Source organism: Phyllostomus discolor, chromosome 5, assembly GCF_004126475.2.
Source record: "Phyllostomus discolor isolate MPI-MPIP mPhyDis1 chromosome 5, mPhyDis1.pri.v3, whole genome shotgun sequence".
NCBI classification, from domain to species: Eukaryota; Metazoa; Chordata; class Mammalia; order Chiroptera; family Phyllostomidae; genus Phyllostomus; species Phyllostomus discolor.
In genome coordinates, this window is record NC_040907.2 from 36,475,980 (window position 1) to 36,500,197 (window position 24,218).

Below are 24,218 nucleotides of genomic sequence, written 5' to 3' on the forward strand. Positions count from 1 at the left end.
ACTCTTTGGTCTATGAACTCCAAAATTATCAAGAACTCCAAAGAGCTTTTGTTTATATTATACCCATAGATATTTCTCTTATTAAAAATTAACAGACTCTAGCACTAGCTGGTGTGGCTCAGTGGATTGAGTGCCAGCCTGTGAACCAAAAGGGTCACCGGTTCAATCCCCAATCAGGGCACGTGCCTGGGTTGTGGGCCAGGTCCCCAGTTGGGGGTGTGCGAGAGGCAACCACACATCGATGTTTCCCTCCCCTCTCTAAAAATAAATAAAATCATTTTAAAAAGTTAACAAATTCTAAAATATTTATAAATGCATTTCCAGATGACAATAATAGCATTTTCTGAAAAAGAGAAAGCTCTTTAAAAAGAAATTTGTGAGAAGAGTGGCATTGTACATTTTCTGAATTAAATCTCCGATACACAGTTGTGGCTGCATAATGATGCTCTGCTCAACAACAGCAGACATACACTCTCGTGGTCCCGTAGGGTTATAATGGAAATGAAAAGTCCTAGTGACATCATGGCTGCTGTGATGTCGTAGCACAAGGCGTCACATTACTCCTGTGTTTGCAGTGGTGTGGGTGCAGACAGGCCTGTGTTGCAGTCACACGGAAGTACAGCACAATTACATACCTGACACGATGCTTGATAATAGCCTGTGTTACTGGTGTATGTGTTTACTATACTTTATATTGTGATTTTGGAGTGTACTCTCTCTACTTACAAAAAGTTTGCTGTAAAACAATATGCCTTGTCATACCGGCAGCAGCTTCATACACCACATGTTTACTTTGTCTCTCGATTGCAGTATTTTCTCTTGTGCTTGGTTTCATCTCATTGTTTTGGGCAGTCGCGTGCCGTACAGGTTTTTTAGCCTGGGAGCAGTGGGCGGTCCTATGCAGGAGGCTCCACCATCCAGCTTTGTTTCAGTGCCCCTGCAGTGTTCCCACAAGGGCAAAGTTGCCTGATGACAGATTTCTCAGAACACAACCTCATCGGGAAACACTGCACACTAACAGGAAAATTAGAGTAAGGAAGGCAAATAATGTCTCAATGTTATGGAAGTAGTTTTGCTCTAAGAGGGTCTTAGGAACCCCAAGGGGTCCCCAGACTGCACTTTGAGAACCACTGCACAGTGACCTAAACCTGGATTGTACGATTTTTCTGTTTGTCTTCCTTCCGTCAAAGCCCCTAAGTCATAGAAACTTAAATTTCAGTCCAGCGATAGTAGCTTCCTCTCTCCACCCTGTGTACTTTCCCTCCTGACCTTTTAGCCTCCTCCTGTCCCTTGCCTTGCCCCTCCTAACCTGTCCTTTGCTGTGATACTTATCTTCCCAAGTTCATACCTGCCATACAAATCACTCTCTTGTCCAAGTACAGGTCTAAGTTGGGGCTTCTGTGGAAGGGATCCTTGTCAGGAAAAAGAGGTCAAACCATTAGACTCAGGTTCCCTTCAGCCCAAGGTTGGAAGCCTAGTCTCTGGCATTATACCCTTAAACAAACCTTCCAACCCTCATGCCAGCAGCTTTGCCCTTGAACTCCAGTGCTCACATAAACTCAGCACAGCACTGATCATCCCAAATCTGTGGCATCTCTCCCCACTTGGATGTGAACAGTCTGAGGACGGACTGTCCCTAGCTGCTGCATCCCCAGCACAGGGCTCATCTCATACTCTGATTGTGGGATCTCAGGTTCATTAGCATCTTGTTTAGGGCCCTCCCTCTTACAGTTGGCTCTGGGAAACCTCCTTCTACAGCATTACGCTGCCTCCACCTAAAAACTCACAGTTGTTCTTCTGTGTTCTGCTCTGTGTAGATTGGCCAGGTATTTTGGTAATTTTCAACTTGAGACTAACGTTTCTTTTTCTTTTTAGTTCTCCAAATGACAAGAAGTCCTTTTGTTCAGTTGAAGGGGAATGGAATGGTATAATGTATGCAAAATATGCAACAGGGGTAAGAAACTGATTTTGCCACTTATTTCAGACTACATTGAATCGTATCCTCTCCTTGACTCCAGCTTCCTTCATCTGGAAGTTTAGCCCCCGAGGCCAGCTCTCATGCCCTCTCTGCAGGGCAGGCCTTTTCCTTTCCCCACCTCTTCCCCAGCGGTAAAGGTAGTAGAATGAGTTTACTTTCCTTCCCTCCTTTCAAAACACCCAAGAATAATGTGTGATCTGTGCTGTATAACAGCAACTAATATGAAACAATATTGAATGTAAACTATAATTAAAATTGTTTTAATTTAAAAAATAACAAATTTTTTTAAAAGAATATGTTTAAAAATGCTTGGCACATAGTAAGTACCCAGTAAATGTTAGCTGTGTGACTGGAGTGTGTGGTATGTTTGTAAAATGAAGTGCTAAACTAATCTGTGTCCATGTGCACAGTCTGATTTTGTGTAAGAAATATACTTACTGCCTGGCACCAGCGACACAGAAATCAGTGAGATAGACCTTGCCCTCAAGGAACTTGCAAACAGCTCCTAATTAAGGTCGGCAGAAAGTGGTATGGGATTAACAGGAGCCAGTGAACTAGATTTGGACTTGGAGAATTTGAAATGTAACAAGCACTTCAGCATACTTATCATTAGGATTAGTTATTTATGAGTGTAGCTCTCCAAGAGATTACATCCTGAGAATGTAGCATCTAATCATGTTGAAAATGTCTATTGAATTGAACCTCTACCAAGATTAAAGACACACAACTATATTTTAAGGGTGAAGATTGCTTATGAAACTCATTATATCATTAACATATGTGGGATTTGATTATTACATCTGTTAATTAAAGTCTTCTAGGAAGAGTTGACTGTCTCAGAACAGTTTGAATAAAACACCTGCCTACTTCTGTTTTCTAGGAAAATTCGGTTTTTATAGATACCAAGAAGTTGCCTATAATCAAGAAGAAAGTGAGAAAGTTGGAAGATCAGAATGAGTATGAATCCCGCTGGTAAGGAGACAACACACCCAGCGCTGTGGTGGGCGGGGCGTGGGTGCCGGGCGGGGTGTGGGTGCCAGGCGGCAGCGCAGAGCAGGATCTGAGCGCACAGACGGAGTTTGCGTGCTTCGGTTCACATGGAGCTCCACCACTTACTGTTTTGTAACCGAGACTGTAAATTCGCCTCTCTTGCCTTTTCCTGAGCTCTGAACTGCCTCAGGGGTGTTGTGAGGAGTAAATGAGGTGGACATGTAGCATATATATGTGATGCTTGGCCTGTAAGCGGGACCCAGTGTATGTTGGCTCATCACCATCGAAGTGGTTTGTCAGACATGGCAACGAAGTCCCACCCAGGAGGTGTCTGTCTGGTAAAACACCTTCAGCTCTTTTGTTTACAAGAAGTTTTTTTTTTCATTATTGAGGATTTCAGCATCTCTTTCTAAAATAATCTAAAAAAAACCTAACCAAAATAATATGCTTCAAGAAGATCAGTTATTACTTAATATCATCAAATGCCTAGTGGGTATTCAATTTTCCAATAATCTCAAACATCATAATTTTTTCCTTTCTCAATAAAATTAGGATCTTTTAGTGCTGTGAGGAATCTTGCACTGAAAGTTTTTCGTTTAACCTGTCCGGGGGCTTCATAAGTGAAGGAGAAGGGAATGTTAGAAATCATCATCCTGCTTGTTGTCAAGATCTTAACTTGTAAACATTTTGCTCAACTAGACTGCCTGCTCGTACTCACGACAGAGTGACCTTAGGCGGACACTTTTCTAGTCCCTGGGAGTCTTCACTTGTAAAGTGACGTGTTTGGACCAGAGCTGTCCAGCCGTCATCTTCCAGGCCTTGAGAGAAAGCTAGATCTCTTTCCCCCTTAGGCCTCTGCAATTCCCTCCCATCTTGACTCTTAACTCTCTATTGAGCTTCTCCAAGTCCTCAGCTTGGAGAAATGGAGCTTCTCAGCAACTCTGATCTGAGTTTATAGTAAAGGACACTCAAGCCCCACAGAGGTGAACTGACCCCACCTCTAATTAGCATTGCTAATTAGATGTGGAGCCAGAAAAAGAATCCCAGGTCTCAGTTCTCAGTGTTCTTTATCCTCTGTTGTCCTTACCATATATCCAGCTTTCAGCCCGCCCTTTATTTCCTTATATATCTTCCGGGTCTATTTTTTCTGTTCTTATTCCAGTGCTCTGGAGCTAGCTTAAGGAGATTTAGTCTGTGAACTATAGCACTTAAGGGTAGAGCTGGAGTTTCATTCTCAAGATTGCTAATAATTGTGTCTATTTAGTTCTCAGCACCTTACTTTTTTTTTTTTTAGCCTTTGGAAGGATGTCACTTTCAACTTAAAAATCAGAGATATTGATGCAGCAACTGAAGCCAAGCATAGACTTGAAGAAAGACAAAGAGCAGAAGCCCGAGAAAGGAAGGAGAAGGAAATTCAATGGGAGACAAGGGTAAGCTTGCTTTGGGGAGCCTGCCCCCACCTCCCAACTGCTACTGCTCTTGTAATGTGAGCTGTAACTCATTCATTCATTCCAGTGCAGTTTGAAGTACCAAACACCATTTTAAGTCAGCACGGTGATGAACAGGATGGGCTCAGGTCCCTGTTTGAAACTGTTGTCAGTGTAATGGGAGAAGACATAAAATAATAAAAAGTATGATGATATAGAAGTACATAGCAATTGTGTAACTGAAATCTTCCCTTTTCTTTTACAGTTATTTCACGAAGATGGAGAATGTTGGGTTTACGATGAACCATTACTGAAACGTCTTGGTGCTGCCAAGCATTAGGTTGGGAAATGCAAAGTTTACACCTGATAACCAGGGCAGTAGGCATAATTAAGCAACAGTCTTCCTTTGGGAGAACCTCCTTACTCCCTTCCTATCGCAGTGGTTCCTATCTCAGGGATACTGGACTTTCCGATGCAGATGAACAATTAAAGCAAGAAAAGCTTCCCTGTTTTCCTCTTTTGTGGCAGTTACAATTTTGACTTCAGTCCTGAGAAAACTTCAGGGTTTGAAAACATGTCTGCTCCTTTTCCAAACCCCATGCTTTGAAAAGCATTTATAAATCTGTCTCAAACGCTGCACTCGAGCACTGCTGTTGAGATATATATTATCTATTTCTTAGTTCATATACTCTTGGGAGAGATATATACACACACACGTATACACATGATAGACCTGAAGCCAGGTTTTTCATGAATACCCCCTCTACTGTAAATACTGGTTCCTCTGAGTTATTTTAGAAAATTAGCACAATGTATTAAAATCAAGTACTAGGAAATTTCACGGTCTCACCTACAGTACCTTTTATTTTGGAATTGTATCTAAGTCTGGATTATAGTTTAATTATACTCAGTGCTTCTTAAGGCTTCATAAAGTAATTTTTCCAACCTTTTTTAAATGTGTTTCTTATTAATTATCTTTATGGTTAAACTTGAAGCCAATTATTTGCCCATTTTCAATACAGGAGTTGGCTTTACATTAGGACCCTAAAATAATGAAGGGTCTGTGCTTTTCCTCGCCCTGCCTTCACGCCCGGTGTGTGCCGTCAGCCCCGCCGTGCTGTCCTCCGGGGTCTTCACTGAGCTCTCACGGAACACACATCGCGCCGCCGACATCTTATCCAAAAATACCTTATTGCCTTAGAGGTTTTGAGAAGTGTTTTAGATCTCTACCCCACACTAAAACAAAAATATAATAAAAAGAATGCCACAGCAGCAAATGACTCATTCTGAAGGGCAATACAGAGCTATCTTTATTGAAAAATACATTAAAAACAACATCATTTAGGCATTAGTCTTAGCACCTGACATTTAGGTACTAATAAGACATTGGTTACACAGGGCTGTCATACAGAACCGGACTCTCAGTCTGAGAGGCCCAGTGCCAGGGCTTCTCAAACTGCGCCTGTAAGCTTTTCGGCCCCCCTGCCAGCTTCACTCTGCCAGCTGCTACTGCAACGCTCGGTCAGTCACAATGGGAGGGGGGCAGTAAATCAAGTTCTGTGATGCAGTGCAAAAATTCATTGGAAGCCCTAAGTCCATAGTAGTGTAACTTCATAAAATAACATTTTAAAATACACAATGCTTCATTCAGGCCAACGAGACTGCAGTTTATTTGACTATTTTATGGTAGGGGAGAAGGTTAAGTGTTGATGTAAAAGCCCTAATATCAGTAATGGGGATGGTGGAATCTGTCAGCAGAGGAGAGGTTGGCAGGTAGGTCAGCTGCATCCCTTCACAGGAAGAGTGAGAATCCTCACCGTAAGGGGCACCATCCTCTTCCAGCTCATGCTTCCCAAATCCAACAACCTGAAAGAAGCCAAAACTCACGGTGAGAAACACGCTGACGAGGTTTACATAAAGACCTGCCAGGATCTCTAATACAGCCCAGACTCAGAATGATGCCGGCTAAGTGACAGCCATACTCACATGGACACTGAGCATTCTACTTCCTGGTCCTCTGTGAGCCTTGAACCAGTTGACTAGGTCTGATTTTGAGAATGACTTCAGTGCTTCAATCTTACAGGAAAGAAAAAGAAAGCTATAAAAGACTAGCAATACATTTTCTGGGAAAATAGTTCTTAAACTTAACATCCTAGGTAGACTTCCTGGATCTGAACATAATTTATTCTCCCAACTCTCCGCTTGCCCCAACCTCCCAGAGAAGGATAAAAATGAGTGTTGGTAACACATTTTCAGGTTTTATAGCAAAGAGTGACCCTAGACTATAAGCAAGAGAAGGTAGCAGATACTGTAATTATAGCTGAGCACTATACACTAAGAACTCTAAGGTACATAGTAACTGTATGCTCTAGCTCAGGAAAAATGCAGTAACTACTGAAATGGGTAAAGAGAATTTTATCTGCCCTGCTTCTAATAGAAAAATGGGTGCATTAAGAACTGGGCTGAAAGCTTCTTGTTAAACCCTTCTGCTTCAATGTCCTTTGGTAATTCACTGCATAGGTGATATTATCAGCAAGAGACTGGATTGTAGGACATGGCTCCTTTTTGTGGGGTTTATTACTTTGTCAAAAGAACTATACCAGCAATCATTAAATCTGGAGGAAGAACCCCATAATCAGAAAGAACAGAGGTTTTATATTTCCCTTAAACAGCAGAACCCTTTTTGTCCTGACAAATCTTAAAATGAACCTCAAGATGTAATGCAAAATTTATCTCCTCCAGGTGAAATTGGGGGTAGGTGGTAAGGATTAGCATCCTGCTCACTTAGCCACCTGCGGTGCTAAAGGCCAGTCTGGACACTAATCAAGAAAGCAGCACGTAAATAACCAAGCCTGGATGTGAGTGCCCCAGGTGTTTCTCCACACAACACCGATGTGCTAGGGATTGTGACTCCTGCAAAGCCAGGAGTCCTGACAGGACTCTTGCTCTGAAAACCATGCTGTACCTCATGAGCGAGACGGTCGAAGAGGTACTGCTGTGTCACCACCTCGTTCCAGTTCCTGTCCACCTCCTCCCCGAGGTGGGTGTCCTCACACTCCTTCAGCTTGATCAGGGCTGTGACCTGTCACCACCAAAACGAGACCTTCAGGCATGGTGTCACGCTAGCTCCTCCAGAACACACTTGGCCCTGTCCAGTCTGATTTGTGACGGACATGCTATGGTCCCTTCACTCGGGACCTGCCAGCATGAGGAGGAGGAGAAGGGATGAAGCTAGGAAGACATTTTGGTCAAAGTAAGGTGGGTCTACAATGTTCTGACAGTAACCAGCACACAGCACCGCTAGGACTGGTGTCCTGAGGGCTTGTGTGGGCCAAGGAACAACAGACCAAGCCAGCTCGGTCAGTCACCTGGGTGTTGAATGCATCCTCAGTGAGGTTTTCAATCTTTTCCTCAAAGCTAGAAAGAAACTCTTCTATCTTTTTATCAACAACTTCAGAGCTGAAACAAAACAGCAATTAAAAGTCATCAGAAACCTGGTGTTAAGTAGAAGGCAAAGGAGAGAGTTAGGGCTAAGGTATATTTCTAGGAAAGATGCTGAAGTGTTTTCTTCCCAGTCCTCAGTAGCCTCCCTTACGTTGCGGGAGGAGGGAAAAGAAAAGAATGGGAAGAATCCTGCCCGTACCTCTAGCCCATTTTCCTGGTATCCTCACACTGAAGCAGTGACAGCCATGCTTGACCACTCCCAAGCTGAGAACCAACAAGGCCTTGTGCCTTGGTTCTAGCATGAAGGCCAGGTCAGGCACCTCTGCCTTTCCTGACCTCAGGTCTGCCTGAAGAGGTGGAACACTGGCAAGCCCTGTACAGCGACCACAGGACGTGAGTCAAACCCTAATAGGACCATAGGAACCACTGTCCTGGACCAGGCCATCTGTGAACAACCAACCCTGAGCCCCCGCAGCTGTGACTTTATGAAGCAAACCCATTCGGTAGAGTTGTCTGAGGTTTTAGGTCAGTACCTGTAGCCCCTGCTCTCTGTGCCAAGAATAATAGTTTGCTTACTCACTTGTATTTGGTTGCCTGAGTCCCCACGGTGACAGAGAATCCTAGAATCCCAGATGTGTTCCTACAGGTAGGGTAGACATGGTACCTACAGCCAAATCAGAAAGTTTTATGAGCCCCCGTGGTCACCTGGGTCCTGCCCTCAGAAGCCCTAGGGATGGGGGAGGAGTTTCTGCATATCTTTACTGGGCCTGCAGATCCATAAACATGTATGCATCTATTTCATTCTCATGTCAGGGGACCACAGGCTAGCTTTTTCTCTTGCTGATCTTGAACTAGGCTGAACTAAAAGCCCACTCAGTCCAAGATGCAAACTCCACAAGGTTTGGCCAGAAAGTGTGACTCTAAGGCATGGAAGGACCAAAGAACCCCGAGTGACTGCTCAGTCAGGATATCTGAAACCTCAGCCTGCAAAGGAAGCCCCAGGCCCTTATTTGAGCTCAGAGCTCTCGCCAGCAGACTTACCCAAGTGTCTGCTTGGTTCGAAGGAAGTCAAAACAAGGCTCTTCCATGTGCATCTGCAATTCAACATACTACCCATCAGCCCAACTCCTCCTAGCAAAGAAACCTCTACTTCTTCCCCTAAGTGTTCCCCATACCCCTGAATTCTAGCCTCTCTTCTTCCTAAATTGCCTATGAACATGAACAAGCCCCTGTCCACGTTCATAGTGGGTGAGAACACTAAATAACCATTCACTTTCTAATCACAGGTTTCTGACAACTCCCAAGTCCCTCTCCCCAGGCAGAAAGGCCAGTCCTAGTGGGTCAGGGGCTTGAACACCTTAACTCCTCTATGCAACTCACCACAAGCAGCTCCATAAGAGTGTATTCTTTCAGACTCCTGGGACCTGACTGAAAGGAGAAGTTGGTCAGACCACCTGAAAATCCAATGGCTTACAGGACTTTTTAATCAGCTGTTCTTGGCAACCATTTGTTCAGGTGTCCATCCCACTGTTACCCCCTGAAAGGGAGCTGATTGTGCCCTACTGCCATACTTAGAACAATTTTGTTTATACATGCCTTCCCATTGGATGGAAGGTACGTGAGAACAGGAATCATGCTTGATCGTTTGTATACCTAGCACAGAACTGCAGACATGAAGAGAGTTCAATAATCCCTACCTGTCAGTCAGTTCCTGCCCAAAGGATGTAGATAGAGGACACACTAAAATCCAGTACTTGCAGTTCAAGGGACTAGAGTAAGGGGAGCAGGAAACCTCTGGGTGTCAGTGAAGCGTAACTGGACCTAGTCCTCAGATGGAGTGGATCTAAATAGGAGCTTCTGCAACCACGCACAGGGCCTCATGGTTGCCTTCAAAGGGCCGTAATAATTTTAGGAGTGTATAAACATGACCACTCCTTAACTGTTAAGGAGTTGAAATTACATTCAGCCAGAGGTAGACTGGCTCTGTGAACAAGCTGGTCCTCTCAGGAAAGACTCGGGTTCATGACCGAAACACAACAAAAGGACAAAGCTAGAGTAAGGCCACATAGCCATGCTCAAAGCCCAGACAGGGGTCTTCACGGGGCCTGGCAGAGAAGAGACCTCTTCATGCAGGGAACCCAAGACCATGGTATAGCAGCAGCTATAGGAGCCCCAGCATTTGAGAAGTCTGAGACCAGTCTAGCAGGCACAGGCCCCGATAGTCCTAGAAGGGTGTGAGACCAACCACGAGCTAAAGTAGAATATGGGCCAACTGACATTGTTGCAAAATTAAGTCCCATTCCACCTCTCCAGAATGGTGTGGGAAGAACACAGGATCTGAGGATAAAAGGAATAAATTCAAGCCCCAGCTGGTATAACCAGGGAAGTAAGGGACTCTGGGCCTCAGATTCATCACTCGTAAAATAGAGGTGATAAATCCCATCTCTGGTAGGATTACAGCTTTGGTGGTCATTGTTTGCTGTATACAGTTTGCATAGCTGTGTTTACTTTTGCCTCATTTGCAAAACTATCCTTTCAACAAATGTCCGATCACGGGTTCTGTCGGGAATGTTCAGGAATTTCCAGCTACACTCTAGTCCGTCTCTCGGGACTAGTGCTTGGGTGATCAGTGAAGCACTGTGATTTAAAAGGATTCATTTTACTGACAAGAGCAATTTTTTAAATGTAGTTGCTTCCGGAAGACAAATGGCCCCAGGCACAAAACTACAGAGGTAACTTGAAGGGCCCTGAAAGTCACAGGGTCACTACTCCCCCGTGTTCTCTGTACTCGGCCATGAGGACGGCTGTCTGTGTGGGAAGGGGCCGACTGACCTGGTAGTACACAGTGACTTCAGAGTTGGCATCACCCTTGTTCAGAGCTCGCACTTTGCACAGGTGGTGGGCGACGGGCAGTTCTACCACCTGGAACTGCACAGACATCTCCTGTTCCAGAGGTGTGAAGTTCAGCTTGCTGCAAAAGAATCAGTGTGGGTCACTCGGGCGGTGCCTTTCTCCTCTTACCCTACCCGAAAACCATGAAAAAGAGGTCAGGCCTTCCACAGTCCCTTCTGCATTGCTGTGTTTAGATAACTAGCTTCAAGAAAACCTGCCACAAGAAGCATCTCCACTGTGGTTTACTAACAAGTGAGTTGTGGCTCAAAGCCCTTCTGCTGGTAAGAACACATAACTTCCAAAGAGAAAACTCAAACCAATACTCACTCAACAACATATTTCAGGAAATCCATAGATTCCTAGGAGGCAAAAGAGAAGAAATAACTACATCAGTCTCTCTTGACATTAATTTCACCCAGAACCAACTAATATCAATATTCTAATTGCTTGGGAAGCCCTGGATAACATGAGGAAAACAGACACAGTCTGTAACCCAAAGTGCTAGGTAAGTCATTCACTGATTGGGCTCATCACTTACTGACTTAATATTATGTTTATTGAACACTAAGTGGCTCTCAATTGAACAGCTCCTCTCTGGACTCCTTTGGCACTCTGCTTACCTGTGCATACATACACTGTGACACCTCCCCACTGGGTCAGACTTAACGGTCCAGTTTACCCCAATAGTCTGTGTCCTCTATGACAACTGTGATTGTGATTTAGAAACTTGGAGCCTGGCACAGAGTGAGCAATGGAACAGTAACACTAAGTGAGTGCCTCTCCTCCCCCTCACCTCTAAAGTGATTCCTACCTGGGCGAAACATGGTACTGAGTCTGCCAGACCACAGGCCCCTGCCCAGTCCTGCCACTGTGCTCAGAGAAGCAGGCAGCTATTCCTACTCTCCTCTGTGAGCTAAGGCTTTTAAACTTCTTTCTGTGGACAAGACAGAAACAGGCTGGTTTGGGGTTGTGGGATGAAGACACAGAGGAGTGGGGAAGATAGCAGCCAATCTCAAGAGTGGCCATTGATATATTCCACCAAAAGGCTGGTCCTGGGAAACTGGGAGGCCATGGAAGGTGGTCGAAAAGTTTAGGAAGTGTCCCAGCCAAGCGCTCTTGGCCAGAAGAGGCCTCGGTTAGTTACAAGGTCCCACAGACAACCCAACTCTATCTATACGTATCAAAACAAACTCCTCATATGCCCCCAAAACCAACTACAGTTCCTCTTCCTCTACCAACCCAGTGGTTCAGCAAGAAATTTAGGCATCATCCTAGATCCTTCTCTTCCCCTTCATCCCCGCATCTAATCAGTTACTCAGTTGAGGCCATCCTCTACCTCATTCTTTCTTAAGTATTTCTTATTCATTATCCCTAACCTCAGGCTTCATCATTTTTCACTTCAACTTTGTATCTAGAAACATTACAAAGTTTAACATCTTAACCATTTTTAAATGTACAATTCTCTAGTGTTAAGTATATTCAGTGTCGTGAAACAGAACTGCAGAACTTTTCATCTCACAATGCTTGAACTCTGTACCCACAAACAATTCCCCCCTTTTTTACTTCTCCAAAGCCTTGGTAATCACCATTCTACTGTCTGTTTCTGTGGCTCTGACTACTCTAGATTCCTCACACAAGTGAGATCAAACTTTGTATCAATTTTTACAACAGCCTCCTAATTAGTCTGTCTGGATCTTAATGGTAAACCCTCTTTTAAATCTTTTAGTGGTTCTCTCTTTACCACAGGATGAAGCCGAAGCTCCTTAGCTTCATACACAATGTTGACATACAAGCTCTGTGTATGTGCATATACATATATACACATCCCTCACCACCCCCAGGTCCCACTTTAATTTCTAGTGTTTGTAGTTTCCATACAGAATCTTCAACAAATGTAACCAATGCCCCTTTCACTCAGAGTCCGGGTCCACTACCACCAGTCTCCATCACAAAAAAGTCTTGCTCATCAGAGGAGCCATGTTCCCTTCTAAACACACTGTGACAATGCTGGCTCGTCACATGATACAGAGCTTCAGGGAAGAACTAATGCAATCCCAGAGCCCACAGTGGCATTCAGACCTGGCCAAGGGTGACAGAACACCTCACACTCACCGTGCTTGTGACATTTCCTTGTACCAGGCCCTCAACAAAGAGCTGGGATTTGAAATCTTTGACGAAGCTCAGGAGAGATTCAAGGGAAAGGCCATCCATCAAAGCCCGGTACTTGTCAATCATAGACCAACGGGCATATTCCAGAATTAAAAGCCGCACATCTCTGTAAAAAGGGCAGGAAAATAAACAAAGTATCGTAAGTTATGAATCTTGAAGGTAAAGAAGGATTTGGTTAAATTTCTACAAATGATATGCTTCATTTTATATTTTTTAAAGATTTTACTTATTATTTTTAGAGAGAGGGGAGGGAGGAAAAAAAAGGGAAACATCGGCTGGTTGCCTTTTGCATGCCCCAAGTCGGGGACCTGGCCCACAACCCAGCAATGTGCCCTGACTAGGAACTGAACTGGCGACCCTTTGGTTCACAGGCCTATGCTCAATCCACTGAGCCACACCAGCTAAGGCCCCATACTAAATTGTTTAAACTTGGGAAGTCACCTAACACATGTGACTCAATTTCTTCATTTATAAAACAAGGGAAATAATAATGGGGTTTTGGTGAGAAATACATATAAAGTTCTAGGTCTAGCACATAACAAATCTTCAATAAAAAGGTGTTATTATCATTACTTTACCACATTTTAATAAACTAGCATTCAGGGATAATTGCATACACAGAGCTGTTTTTCAACATATCAGTAGTTCTAGACAACTCTCCTTTCCAACTTACATTTGGTTATTAGTTTTTGTAGCTTTTTGTGATCAGATTTTCAGTTATCACCCACCTGTCTCTTAGCTACTTCCTCCCCTGCTTTCAAATTTTGGTTATTTATGGGCTCATTATAACTGTCAAGGGCAGGCCTGTCTACCAGGTTGTGCAGTTTACCATTTATAGACGCCCAGCAAGGAGGTCAAGTAGGGGACTGCAAACCATGTGCACAAAGGGCTATGTCTGCTCAGGGGATGTTCCCCCTCCCTGCCGACGGAGGGCACTTCCAAGGAAGTACTTTTCCCTGATTCACACAAAGTAACCTATAGGCTTATAGGCTGTAATGAAAGGCCCAAGGGGGCAGCCCATTAGCACAGGGTTTAAGCATTAGTATGCATGCTGTCCAGAAGCCTCTTTGCTCTATTCTGGAACCATGACTGAATTCTGGATAGTTACAGTTTAAGAAGTTTAACTCAGCCACTTATCACAGCACTCAACACACTAAAACAGTAACGTATCACCAGCAAGCAATTCTGAACCACATAAAGCCAGCACTACTTCAACTGTTATTCATTTACAGACTTTGGAAAAACACTCTTTTTTACCTTCAGCCTCTAATTAAGTACAGTAGGTTACTTTCAGTCCTACTCACAGATAGCTGTTAGAGGGGTTTAAAAACCCGATCATTTTATGGACTGGTTTCACAAACGACAGCACAATTCTAATGAGTCTGAAAACTGGCAGTGCAACTATAGCCTCAGCCCCCACACATAACCCCTAGGGAAGGCGGATACTTTCGGGCCTTCGGAATAAAAGCTGATCCCAAGTATACCCACTTGGCCAGAGTCTCAGGCTTGATGAGGATGTTAAAGTAGGTCTTCTTCAGCTGCTCAGTTATCATTGTGAAGACGGCTGGTGTGGAACTAAACTCCGCCAGATAGTCAATAATGAGCTGAAACAGTAGCTACAAAGAAAAAAAAGAAACACTTTAAATGGAAAAGCACGAAAATTAAGGTTTTGGGGGAGGAAGGGTGGGGAAATGTCTTCCATTGGTTTTTACCGGGGGCCCAGCATGGAAACGGGCATTACAGGGGCCAGAAGCACTGACGACTCAGAGAAGTTCCAGGGGCTAAAATCCTCAACACTGCCAAATTTGGAGCAATGATTCTTTTATTTTTACAATTTCCATAGGTATTAAATATTTCTTTCTTCAAAATGAACATAAAAATAATTTCATCTGCATCCCCACAGCCCTTAAATATAACTTTACATGGGAGGACATTACATTTACATGTTAATTTTTGAAGTAATGATAATTTTCTATCAAGCTGTCCTATTCAGAAACATGGTAAGTCTCTCCTTTAAAGGCTTTTTTAATATGTTTGAATAAGATTTATAGCTTTCTTTAGATGGTTCTGCATTTTTCTTATTTATTCTAAGTATTTTGTTTTCCTCAGTATTGTAAAAGAATGTTGTTTCTATCCATTTCTCTAAGTGGTTACTGCTACCACAGGAAAAAGAGTAATTTTGATATACTGACCTTGTGACCGGTCACAAGTAATTTTTACAATTTTACTACTATCTTAGGTTTTCTAAGAATACAACCATATCATCTCCAAAGAAAAATACTTTTCTCTGAAGGAGATTTGGACTTCTGGAGAGATGGTGGCACAGGTAAATATGCGTCACTCTCCTCAACTACATCCAATATTACAACTAAAGTATAGAACAAACATCACTCAACTGGCAAAACTGAGTTGAATGGAAGTCTGACAACTATGGGACTAAAGAAACCACATCCATCCAAACTGGTGTGAGGGTGGGCAGAGATGCGGAATGGGCTGGTCCCACACATCCACATGTGGTGGATAGAAATTTGGGAGGGATATCTTGGGAGCAAGGAGTCACATTCACACACCAGGACCCCCACCCAAGGGTTCTAGTGTCTGGAAGATAAGTCCCCATAACTTCTGGTGCAAAGACCAGCAGGAATTGAGTCAGTTTAGAGAAAGTCTGGAGTCCCAAGCAGTTCCTATTAAAGAACACACACAAATTTACTCAGACAAACTCCCTCTGAGCTCCAGCACTGGGGTAGCAGCTTGAAAGGCACCAGTGGCATACAGGGAGGAAAACTGTCTGGCATCAAAGTGAGAGCTGGCAGCTTTCTCCCAGACAGAAAGGCAGGCAGGGACACAGAGCCCACATGCTGGTGCCATATCTGAGACTCCATCAACCTGGGCAACACTGCTTGCCCTGCCCGCCCTGCCCTGGAAAGCCCCTGAGGCTCCATCCTACCCAAATTAGAGCTGTTAACAGTAGCTTTTCCATATGAATGGCTGGTCTCAGCTCATGCTCCACAACTTCCTCAATCCTCTCAAACAAGCAACAGCTGTCCTCAGTGAGTCCCCCAGCCCCCATACTTTTTGCTAAGTGGCCCCAGTCACAGCACTAGCAGCAGCCAGCCTAGATTCAGTTTGGCTTTGCCTGGGAATCTCCAAGACCAGCACAAGTAGCAGCCATCTCAGATTGCTCCATAGTTCAGGCAGGGTGGCCTGGGCAAAACACAGGTAGGAGCTGACCTTGGCCTACACCACCCGGGAAACCCCAGAGCCAGCACACCCAGTGGATAGCTACAGACCACATCTGAGCAAGACCACCCTGCCCCTGCACAGCTGATTCTCCATGGAGGGGAGAGCATGGTGGTCAGTAATGACAGCCAATCCTTGCAGCTGACTGGCCTTGGGTAAATCCTTCCCATTAACCTGCCAATATCAACCAAGTCTACAAGAAGAGCGTGTACTCAGTCCACACAAAGGGCATAACTTTAGTATCCAGCTTGGGTGGAAGGGGAGGCTGTGCCACTGGACCCTACAGGACACCTACTACATTAGGCCACACTACCAAGACAGGCAGTCATAGCAGCTCTACCTAATACATAGAAATAAACACAGGGAAGCTGACAAAATGAGGAGACAAACAGACATTGCCCAAGTGACAGAACAGATCAAAGCTCCAGAAAAAACACAACTAGGCGATGAAGAGATAGCCAACCTATCAGGTGCGGAGTTCAGAATAGTGGTAAACAAGATGCTCACAGAATTGGTTGAGTATGCAAAGTACAGGAAAAAGTGAAGGCTATGAAAAATGAAATAAAGGAAAATATACAGGAAACCAACAGTGATGGAAAGGAAACCGGGACACAAATCAATGGTTTGGACCAGAAGGAAGAAATAAACATTCAACCAGAACAGAATGAGCAAGAATTAAAAAAAAAAAAAATGAGTAGAGGCTTAGGAACCTCTAGGACAACTCTAAATGTTCCAACATCCAAATCATAGGGGTACTAGAAGGAGAAAAGGAAGAGCAAGAAATTGAAAACTTATTTGAAAAACCAATGAAGGAAAACTTCCCCAATCTGGCAAAGGGAATAGACTTCCAGAATGTCCAGAAAGCTCAGAGTCCCAACGAAGTTGGACCCAAGGAATCACATACCAAGGCACATCATAATTACATTATTTAAGATTAAAGATAAAGAGAGAATCTTAAAAGCAGCAAGAGAAAAGGAGAGAGTTACCTACAAAAGAGTTCCCATAAGACTAGCAGCTAATTTCTTAAAAGAAACCTTACAGGCAAGAAGGGGCTAGAAAAAAGTATTCAAAGTTATGAAAGGCAAGGACCTACCTCCAAGGTTACTTTATCCAGCAAAGCTATCATTTAGAATGGAAGGGCAGATAAAGTGCTTCCCAGATAAGATCAAGTTAAAGGAGTTCATCACCAAGCCCTTACTATGAAATGTAAAAGGGACTTATCTAAGGAAATGAAGATCGAAAATATGAACAGTAAAATGACAAAAACTCACAACTATCTACAACTAAACCTCAAAACAAAACAAAACAAAAACAAACTAAGCAAACAACTAGAGCAGGAACAGAATCACAGAAAAGGAAATCACATGCAGGGTTATCAGCAGGGGAGGAGGTTGGGGAGAAAGGGGGATAAGGTACAGGGAATAAGTAGCATAGATGGTAGGGAGAAAATAGGGAGAGGTTAAGAATAGCACAGGACACACAGGATAGGAAGGTTTATAGGCTAGGATATCCTCCTATAGGATAGGACAGGAATAGCATAAGAAGGCAAGAAACTTATATGTATGACCCATGGACATGAACTAAAGGGGGAGGAATGTGGGTGGGAGGGGGGTACAGGATGGAGGGGAATAAAGGGGGAAATGTAACAACTATAATAGCATAATCAATAAAATATATTTTTAAAAAGAAAACAAAAAATCAAAACTATAAACAATAAAATGACAATAAATACATACCTATCAACAACTGAATCTAAAAAACAAACTAAGCAAACAATAAGTACAGGGCCAGAATCATGGATACAGCAAGCGTTTCGATGCTTGCCACATGGGAGGGTGATGTCGGGGAAATGGTGAAGAGGTAAGGGGAGTAAGAAGTACAAAAGGTAGTTACAGAACAGCCATGGGGATGTAAGGTACAGTACAGGAAATGGAGTAGCCAGAGAACTTGTACACATGACCCGTGGACATGAACAACGGTGTGGGGATTGCCTGAGGAAGTGGGGGGTGCTGGGTGGAGGGGGGGAAAGGGGGAAAAACTGGGACAACTATAGTATCATAATCAATAAAATATAATTAAAAAATAAAAATACCTTTTCAATTGTTTTTATTTCATTTTCTTCATTTTAATGTAGCATCCACAACCTCTAATTTATTCTGAAGAACAGAGGTAATTGTGGATATCCTTGGCTTATTCCTGCTTTTAACGTTCAGCATTTCATCAGTTAGTGTAACATTTGCTGTTATTGTTTTTAAATTAAAATTTTTATTGTGATTAAATAATTTTTCCCCATTCCTACTGATTAGTAATGCCCACTCAAATTTATCAAGTGCTTTGACATTTATCACTATATCCAAATTCGGGCATACCCCGTTTCGTTGTGCTTTGCTTTACTGCACTTCACCATGTTGCATTTTTACAACGTGAAACCAGCACAAAGATCAACTCCCTTCACTGCAGCACTCGCTTTAACTGAGGAGGCCTAGACCCGAACCCACACAACTCTGAGGTATGCCTGTTGTGCTTCCCATTTGACCTGTGTTATGGTTTATTCATCAACTTTCTAATACTGAACACCAACCCTCTGCATTCCTGGCACATGATCAGAGTGAATTATTCTTTTTGTTACATTGTTGCACTTAACGTTCAATTTTTTAAAAAGATTTTATTTATTTATTCTTAGAGAGAGGGGAAGGGAAAGGGAAAGAGGAAGAGAAACATCAATGTGTGGTTGCCTCTAGCACGCCTCCTACTGGGGATCTCGCCTGCAACCCAGACCTGTGCCCTGACTGGGAATCAAACCACGGCCCTTTGGTGTGACCCTCTGGGAATCAGGCCCGCACTCAATCCACTGAGCTACACTAGCCAGGTAATGTTCAAATTTTTAAATATTCGCATCTACATTTTACAGGTAAAACTCATCTATCTCAGGTTTTAACATTAAAGCTAAGTAAGCTTCATAAAATGAAGAACCTCAAATACTTTTCTATGGATTATATTTTGAAAAGCTCTCCAGGTAATTCCAAAACATATCTCCCAAATGACAACTACAATATTAAGCTTTAATCTATTGGGACCTTATGCTACATTATACGTAAGCCTTTGAAGGTTGATAAAAGTAAAATATTCCATGGTGTGTCCTCCTAAGACCAATCTCTGTTCCCTGAGGAGGTTGATACGAACAAGGGCATAAAGGAGAGAACTGCATTCTTCACCAGCGTTTCTGCTAAGATATGGATGCTGTCATCTCTTAGCACAGATCTAACCTCTGCCAGGGCCTTTCCTCCAGATTTTTTCTTGTATGAATCCAGTTCCCGAAACCTGAATATATGTTCTACCCACCAGGTACATTATATTACTTTACCTGGTGTTCAATGATCCAACCCTTTCACCTAGCACCCTGTATTATTTCTCCCTCTGCTTATGACACTTTTGACAAAGTGGCACTGGAACACATTCCTTACCAAAAGACAAACTACTGACAAGATATATGCCCTGCTTCTAAAGGGCTCAGCTTAGAACTGAGAAGACACACATACTTAAAACAATGGGACACAGTACAGGAAAAAGAAAGGACACACACGCCTGACAAGGCAGCATGATAACCCACATGAATAAAGATCACCTTCTGTGGACGGCACTCCATGCACAAGCCTCTATGTTCGGTACTATGGGAGCCACAAACATAAATATGAAACTTCAAAGCTCTCTATGGGGAAAACAGAGCACTTGTACTTACAGGTAGTTTGTGGTTAAATCCTTTCACTCGAATAATTAAACCATGTTCTCCAGCTACCAGCTTATACTCCAGCTGTGCCACATCTGCTTCATAAGCTGGTTCCGCAAGGTTATGGGTGAGGATATTGACAAAGATATCAAAGAGGACCACGCTGAGAATATAAAATGCAAACAGCATCGTTAATTGGCAAGCAATAGATGTGAAAAGATTTGCTTTGAATTAGAGTAAGAAACTTCACTTTTACAAAGATGTTTACTCACTTCTCCCGAATGTAAAACTATATACTCATTGAGTCAAGGTAACACTGCTTCCAGGACTCACTGTCACAGAGGTTTTATAGAGCTCCTATCTTCAGCTGTGCTCCCTCATCTTTTTCATCTCATGCACACAGAGAAAACAGCCACATTCATGCTGCGCAGTGCAGTAGGTGTAAAAAGTATCAAAGGTAACAGGCCTAACGGCTCCATTACTGTGGCCTACCCTGACTGACAAATTAAAACTCCGAGGGAAGGGATGAGGGTAATGTATTTTTTAAAGTGAATATTAATAAATGTTAATGCTGCCTGTCATCTTAAGGTTGGATTTTATGTGTTAAGTAGGCAAAGGAAAGAAGAAATACACTATCATTTCCTGAGTACCTCCTACGTTTCAGGAATATTTTGGGTTCTCTGACCTCCCATAATGCAGCTATCTACATAAATATATAAGTGATTTGCTAAGAACAAAGTATACGTAATCAGACTCTCTGGCAGCCTCTAAATACAGGATTAATAGATCCACTCATCCTCATCACAGACTGAAGCTAACCCAAACTCGTCTCTAAGGCACTATCTCAACCAGTGATTCTAGAGTAGCCTTCACCATCAGCCTGTGTTACAAATGGTACTGGAGAGGCAGCAGCCACAACTTCATCTTGATGTTTATATTGATCCAAATAATTTGTTTTGGGCATGGAAAAAATATACAAATCAGCAGCATAGCTCAAGTACTGATAGAGAAGATGATACAATGATTCAGAATGAAACAAATAAGTTTTCAATAATAACGATTTTTCCTGGAAAAAAGGACAATTGCTTACTTGGCTGCAGACTTCTGTATCAAAGGTGAGATCAGGTGGAAACGTATATATGCTGAAAGAAAAAAGATCATAGATAAGAAAATAAAGGCCAGAGGCCTCAATAGTCTATACATCTATTTATCCCCAATATCATGCTTTTTTAAAATTCTGAAATAAGCTATTAATCCTTAAATCTTCATTACATTTTTATCCTAAGGGTCTTTTAAAAGTAGTATTTACCATTCCAAATAATGACCAGAAGGCACACTTTACTGTATAGAAAGATCAGAGATACAGACAGACACACAGAGGAGCCTACAAATACTCCTATTTATCAACAGCTTTAGTCAGGGAAAATGTTTACAGAGGTATGCATGTCAATAGCAATCCCAGTGCTCACAAAAAGTCATAGACAGCCTTTCCAAGGAAGCTGAATAAATGATAATAACATTTTTAGAAACTCTTATAACCTATTCCAAAAAACCTGAGGCAACATCTTCCCAATGAACTTAAGAATTCCTCAGAGCTACAGTATAGTTGGTTGAAGTTAAGGATATGGATTAAATGGCCACCAACAGCACACAACCCCTGATTCCATGTGGCTTCAGCAGGTTCCTATATAAGGCACAGGAATGAGAAAAAAGCAACATAGTTTGGGCTACTAAGTTGAAGGATTTAAGAGTGTTTAACTATATACTATGCTGCTTCTACACTGAAAAACAAAATGTAGAGGGAGCTATATGGAGAATGTTTCACATTTGTAATGCTGGATGAGGCTCTGGTGTCGAAGAATAATTTCCTTTAGTGTACTCTTATTCTATCTCCATTTGAAAAAACTTTTTATTGATTGATTTTTTAGAGAGAGAAACATTGATTTGTTGTTCAACTTATTGATGCATTCATTGTTGATTCTTGTATGTGCCCTGACCAGGGATCAAACCCTATAACCTTGGTGTACTGGGACGATGCTCTAACCAACTGAGCTACATGGCCAGGGCCTCTACCTCTTTTTAAAAATAATGTTCAAAAGTACCACCTATTCCCTAAGATGGCCAAATACCTGGCTCTGCTTTCATTAAACTGAAAGAAAAATATCTGAAAACAATTTCATTTTAGGCTTAGACTCTATTCCAAGGGTTTCTGTGGTGGCACAAGAGTGCAGCACCGATCTGCGAGGTAAGCCTGCAAAGGTCTTCAAATGGAAGGGTCAGGGGAGAGGGAGGCAGATGACAGACATAAGGAAAAAAGGTTTTTGCTACAATGTGAAGAAAGATTTATAACACTTATTTCACTGCTTTTAGGGAGGGAAGTACTTTACCTTTGGGGATTTTAAATTTGTTGTCTTTCTTATACCACAGGTAACCTTGTGGAGTGTTCACAATTTTAACAGGGTATTCTGTCTCCGGACAATCAAAAGCCTTCAACATGAAGTCCGTGGCTAACAAAAGAAAAGAGTAATAACTCATTCAAGTAGGTTAACAGGATTCCCAGCAATCTGTTCTTGGCTTCAGAAATCTAAGTAACTACAACTACTTTGTGAAATCTGGAACAAAAGTTCTTGAAATAATACCCTTTCTTCGTACAATTAAACATTTTGCTATTTTCCATTCTAACTGATTTTTTTAATGCTTTCACAATTCATTACACTGACATCACAGCCCATTACACTGATTTCACAATCCTCTAATGGGTTGCAATCTATAGTTTGAAAAACGCTAAAACAACCAGAAAAGATAATGATAATTCCAACATAGACTAAAAGGATCAGCTAGGGCATACAAGCAAAAAAAAAAAATGTTTTAGAGAGCCCCAAGATCTATGTTTGCGTCCTGTTTCCTCCATTCACCAACTTAGACAAGTTGCTTTACTTTTTTGAGCCTGTTTTCTCATTCGAAAAAGTAAGAAAACAGTGATGCCCATCCCAGAGTGTTACTGGGCAAACCATTCTTTGTAAAACATAATGTTCTATATAGGTGCTATTTGTTTTATTAGAACATGGGTGTACAATGATTGCTATTTCACTGACCTATGTATTTGTTTTCAGCTGGAAGATGAAGATCTGGATTTAATTCGAAATTACTCTTCCAAAGTTCAGCCCAAGAGTTTTCAACATCTGCAGAGGTGGAAAAACAAACTGTTCCAGTCAAAAATGCGATGTTCGGAATTCTCTCAATAACAAACGAGCCAACAACTAGCCTTCACAAATCAATTCTCCTTTCTTCAGAAACCTATGAGTGATATATCCAGGCATTCCAGACTCTTGAGACTCAAAGTGGGGTCTCTGGGAGCTTAGGTTGTAGAATTGCAGAGTCTCAGGCCCCACCCAAGAGCTACTGAATTGGAATCTGTATTTTAATAAGCTCTCCAGGTATAACATACGCACACTGAGGAAGTTTGAGATGTACTTTTCTAAAACATAGTCAAAACTGCTCCCAAACTACCAAGACAACAGGATTTTTCCACTAGCGAATAAATATAAAGTCATAGCAAAGAAGTATAAATAATTTTCATTTGAAGGTAATGTGAAAATATATATACTTTTCCCCTATAAGAACCATCAGACACATTATTAAGGAATAAAAATTCCCAGGTGAGCCGGACATATCTAAATAATGTAGGACAATTATTAAAAACACTTTACCTTCCATACTATACTGAGTCCCAAACCATTTCTCCTTGAGGTCACATTTTCCCTCATTAGCACCAGACAGTAGGACGAGATTCGCTTTTTGAGGAACTAGCTGATTAAGGGCTTCAGCAATGACCTAATAAGGGACGGGGGTGGGTGGGGGAGGAGACACATGAACAACAATAACAACCTTAACCTATACATCTGTTAAAAAGACAGAACCACGTTATGTTAGACACCCCAAGATCCTAGCATCTTGACATGAATGAAAATGTGTATAGTCCATAAACACCCTAATTTACATAAGTTCATTAGTATATCAGTTGTTTAAAATGTTTCTTGATACATTTTATATAATGCTATATAAGGGGGGACACCAGAAAAATGGAATTATCTTCTGGAATATAATTATCTTCTTGTAGTACAGGCTTCCCTTGCTAGGTGTGTGATCCAGGAACCCATCTGTATCAGTGCACCAGCTGGCATTGTTGTGAGAGGCTGTGTTCAGCTTCAATAAAATTTTCTTAAAGTCTCTTTCAATGCATTTGCCCATTTTATGGCGGGTGATTTATGAGTGCACCTGCCCACACCATGCTAAGTATTCAGTTTCTGACCAGAAACAGCATTACCCCCATCATGCCCCACCCTTGATT

General features: G+C 42.3%; 2 protein-coding genes and 1 long non-coding RNA gene across 3 annotated transcripts in view; 1 reads left to right on the top strand and 2 right to left on the bottom strand.

Annotated features, from left to right (window-relative positions):
• OSBPL9 (oxysterol binding protein like 9) overlaps nt 1–5,351 on the top strand; it is a 132,638-nt gene extending 127,287 nt beyond the window's left edge. The window contains 4 exon segments of the mRNA XM_036026071.1: nt 1,876–1,954; nt 2,859–2,950; nt 4,263–4,398; nt 4,661–5,351. Of these exon segments, the coding sequence (XP_035881964.1) occupies nt 1,876–1,954; nt 2,859–2,950; nt 4,263–4,398; nt 4,661–4,735 (382 nt within the window). The 3' untranslated portion in view covers nt 4,736–5,351.
• Nucleotides 5,352–5,676: 325 nt separating this feature from the next.
• NRDC (nardilysin convertase) overlaps nt 5,677–24,218 on the bottom strand; it is a 68,087-nt gene continuing 49,545 nt past the window's right edge. Inside the window, 16 exon segments of the mRNA XM_028514220.2 lie at nt 5,677–6,261; nt 6,382–6,471; nt 7,361–7,477; nt 7,764–7,854; nt 8,420–8,503; nt 8,881–8,933; nt 9,220–9,267; nt 10,672–10,810; nt 11,059–11,090; nt 12,844–13,006; nt 14,389–14,516; nt 19,880–20,030; nt 20,958–21,009; nt 22,255–22,374; nt 22,963–23,049; nt 23,578–23,701. Of these exon segments, the coding sequence (XP_028370021.1) occupies nt 6,064–6,261; nt 6,382–6,471; nt 7,361–7,477; nt 7,764–7,854; nt 8,420–8,503; nt 8,881–8,933; nt 9,220–9,267; nt 10,672–10,810; nt 11,059–11,090; nt 12,844–13,006; nt 14,389–14,516; nt 19,880–20,030; nt 20,958–21,009; nt 22,255–22,374; nt 22,963–23,049; nt 23,578–23,701 (1,677 nt within the window). The 3' untranslated portion in view covers nt 5,677–6,063.
• Nucleotides 7,973–8,411, bottom strand: LOC118500627. The gene is made up of 2 exons (XR_004903201.1): nt 8,160–8,411; nt 7,973–8,127 (listed from the first exon to the last, which is right to left on the bottom strand). It is a non-coding gene; the product is annotated as an uncharacterized LOC118500627 (long non-coding RNA).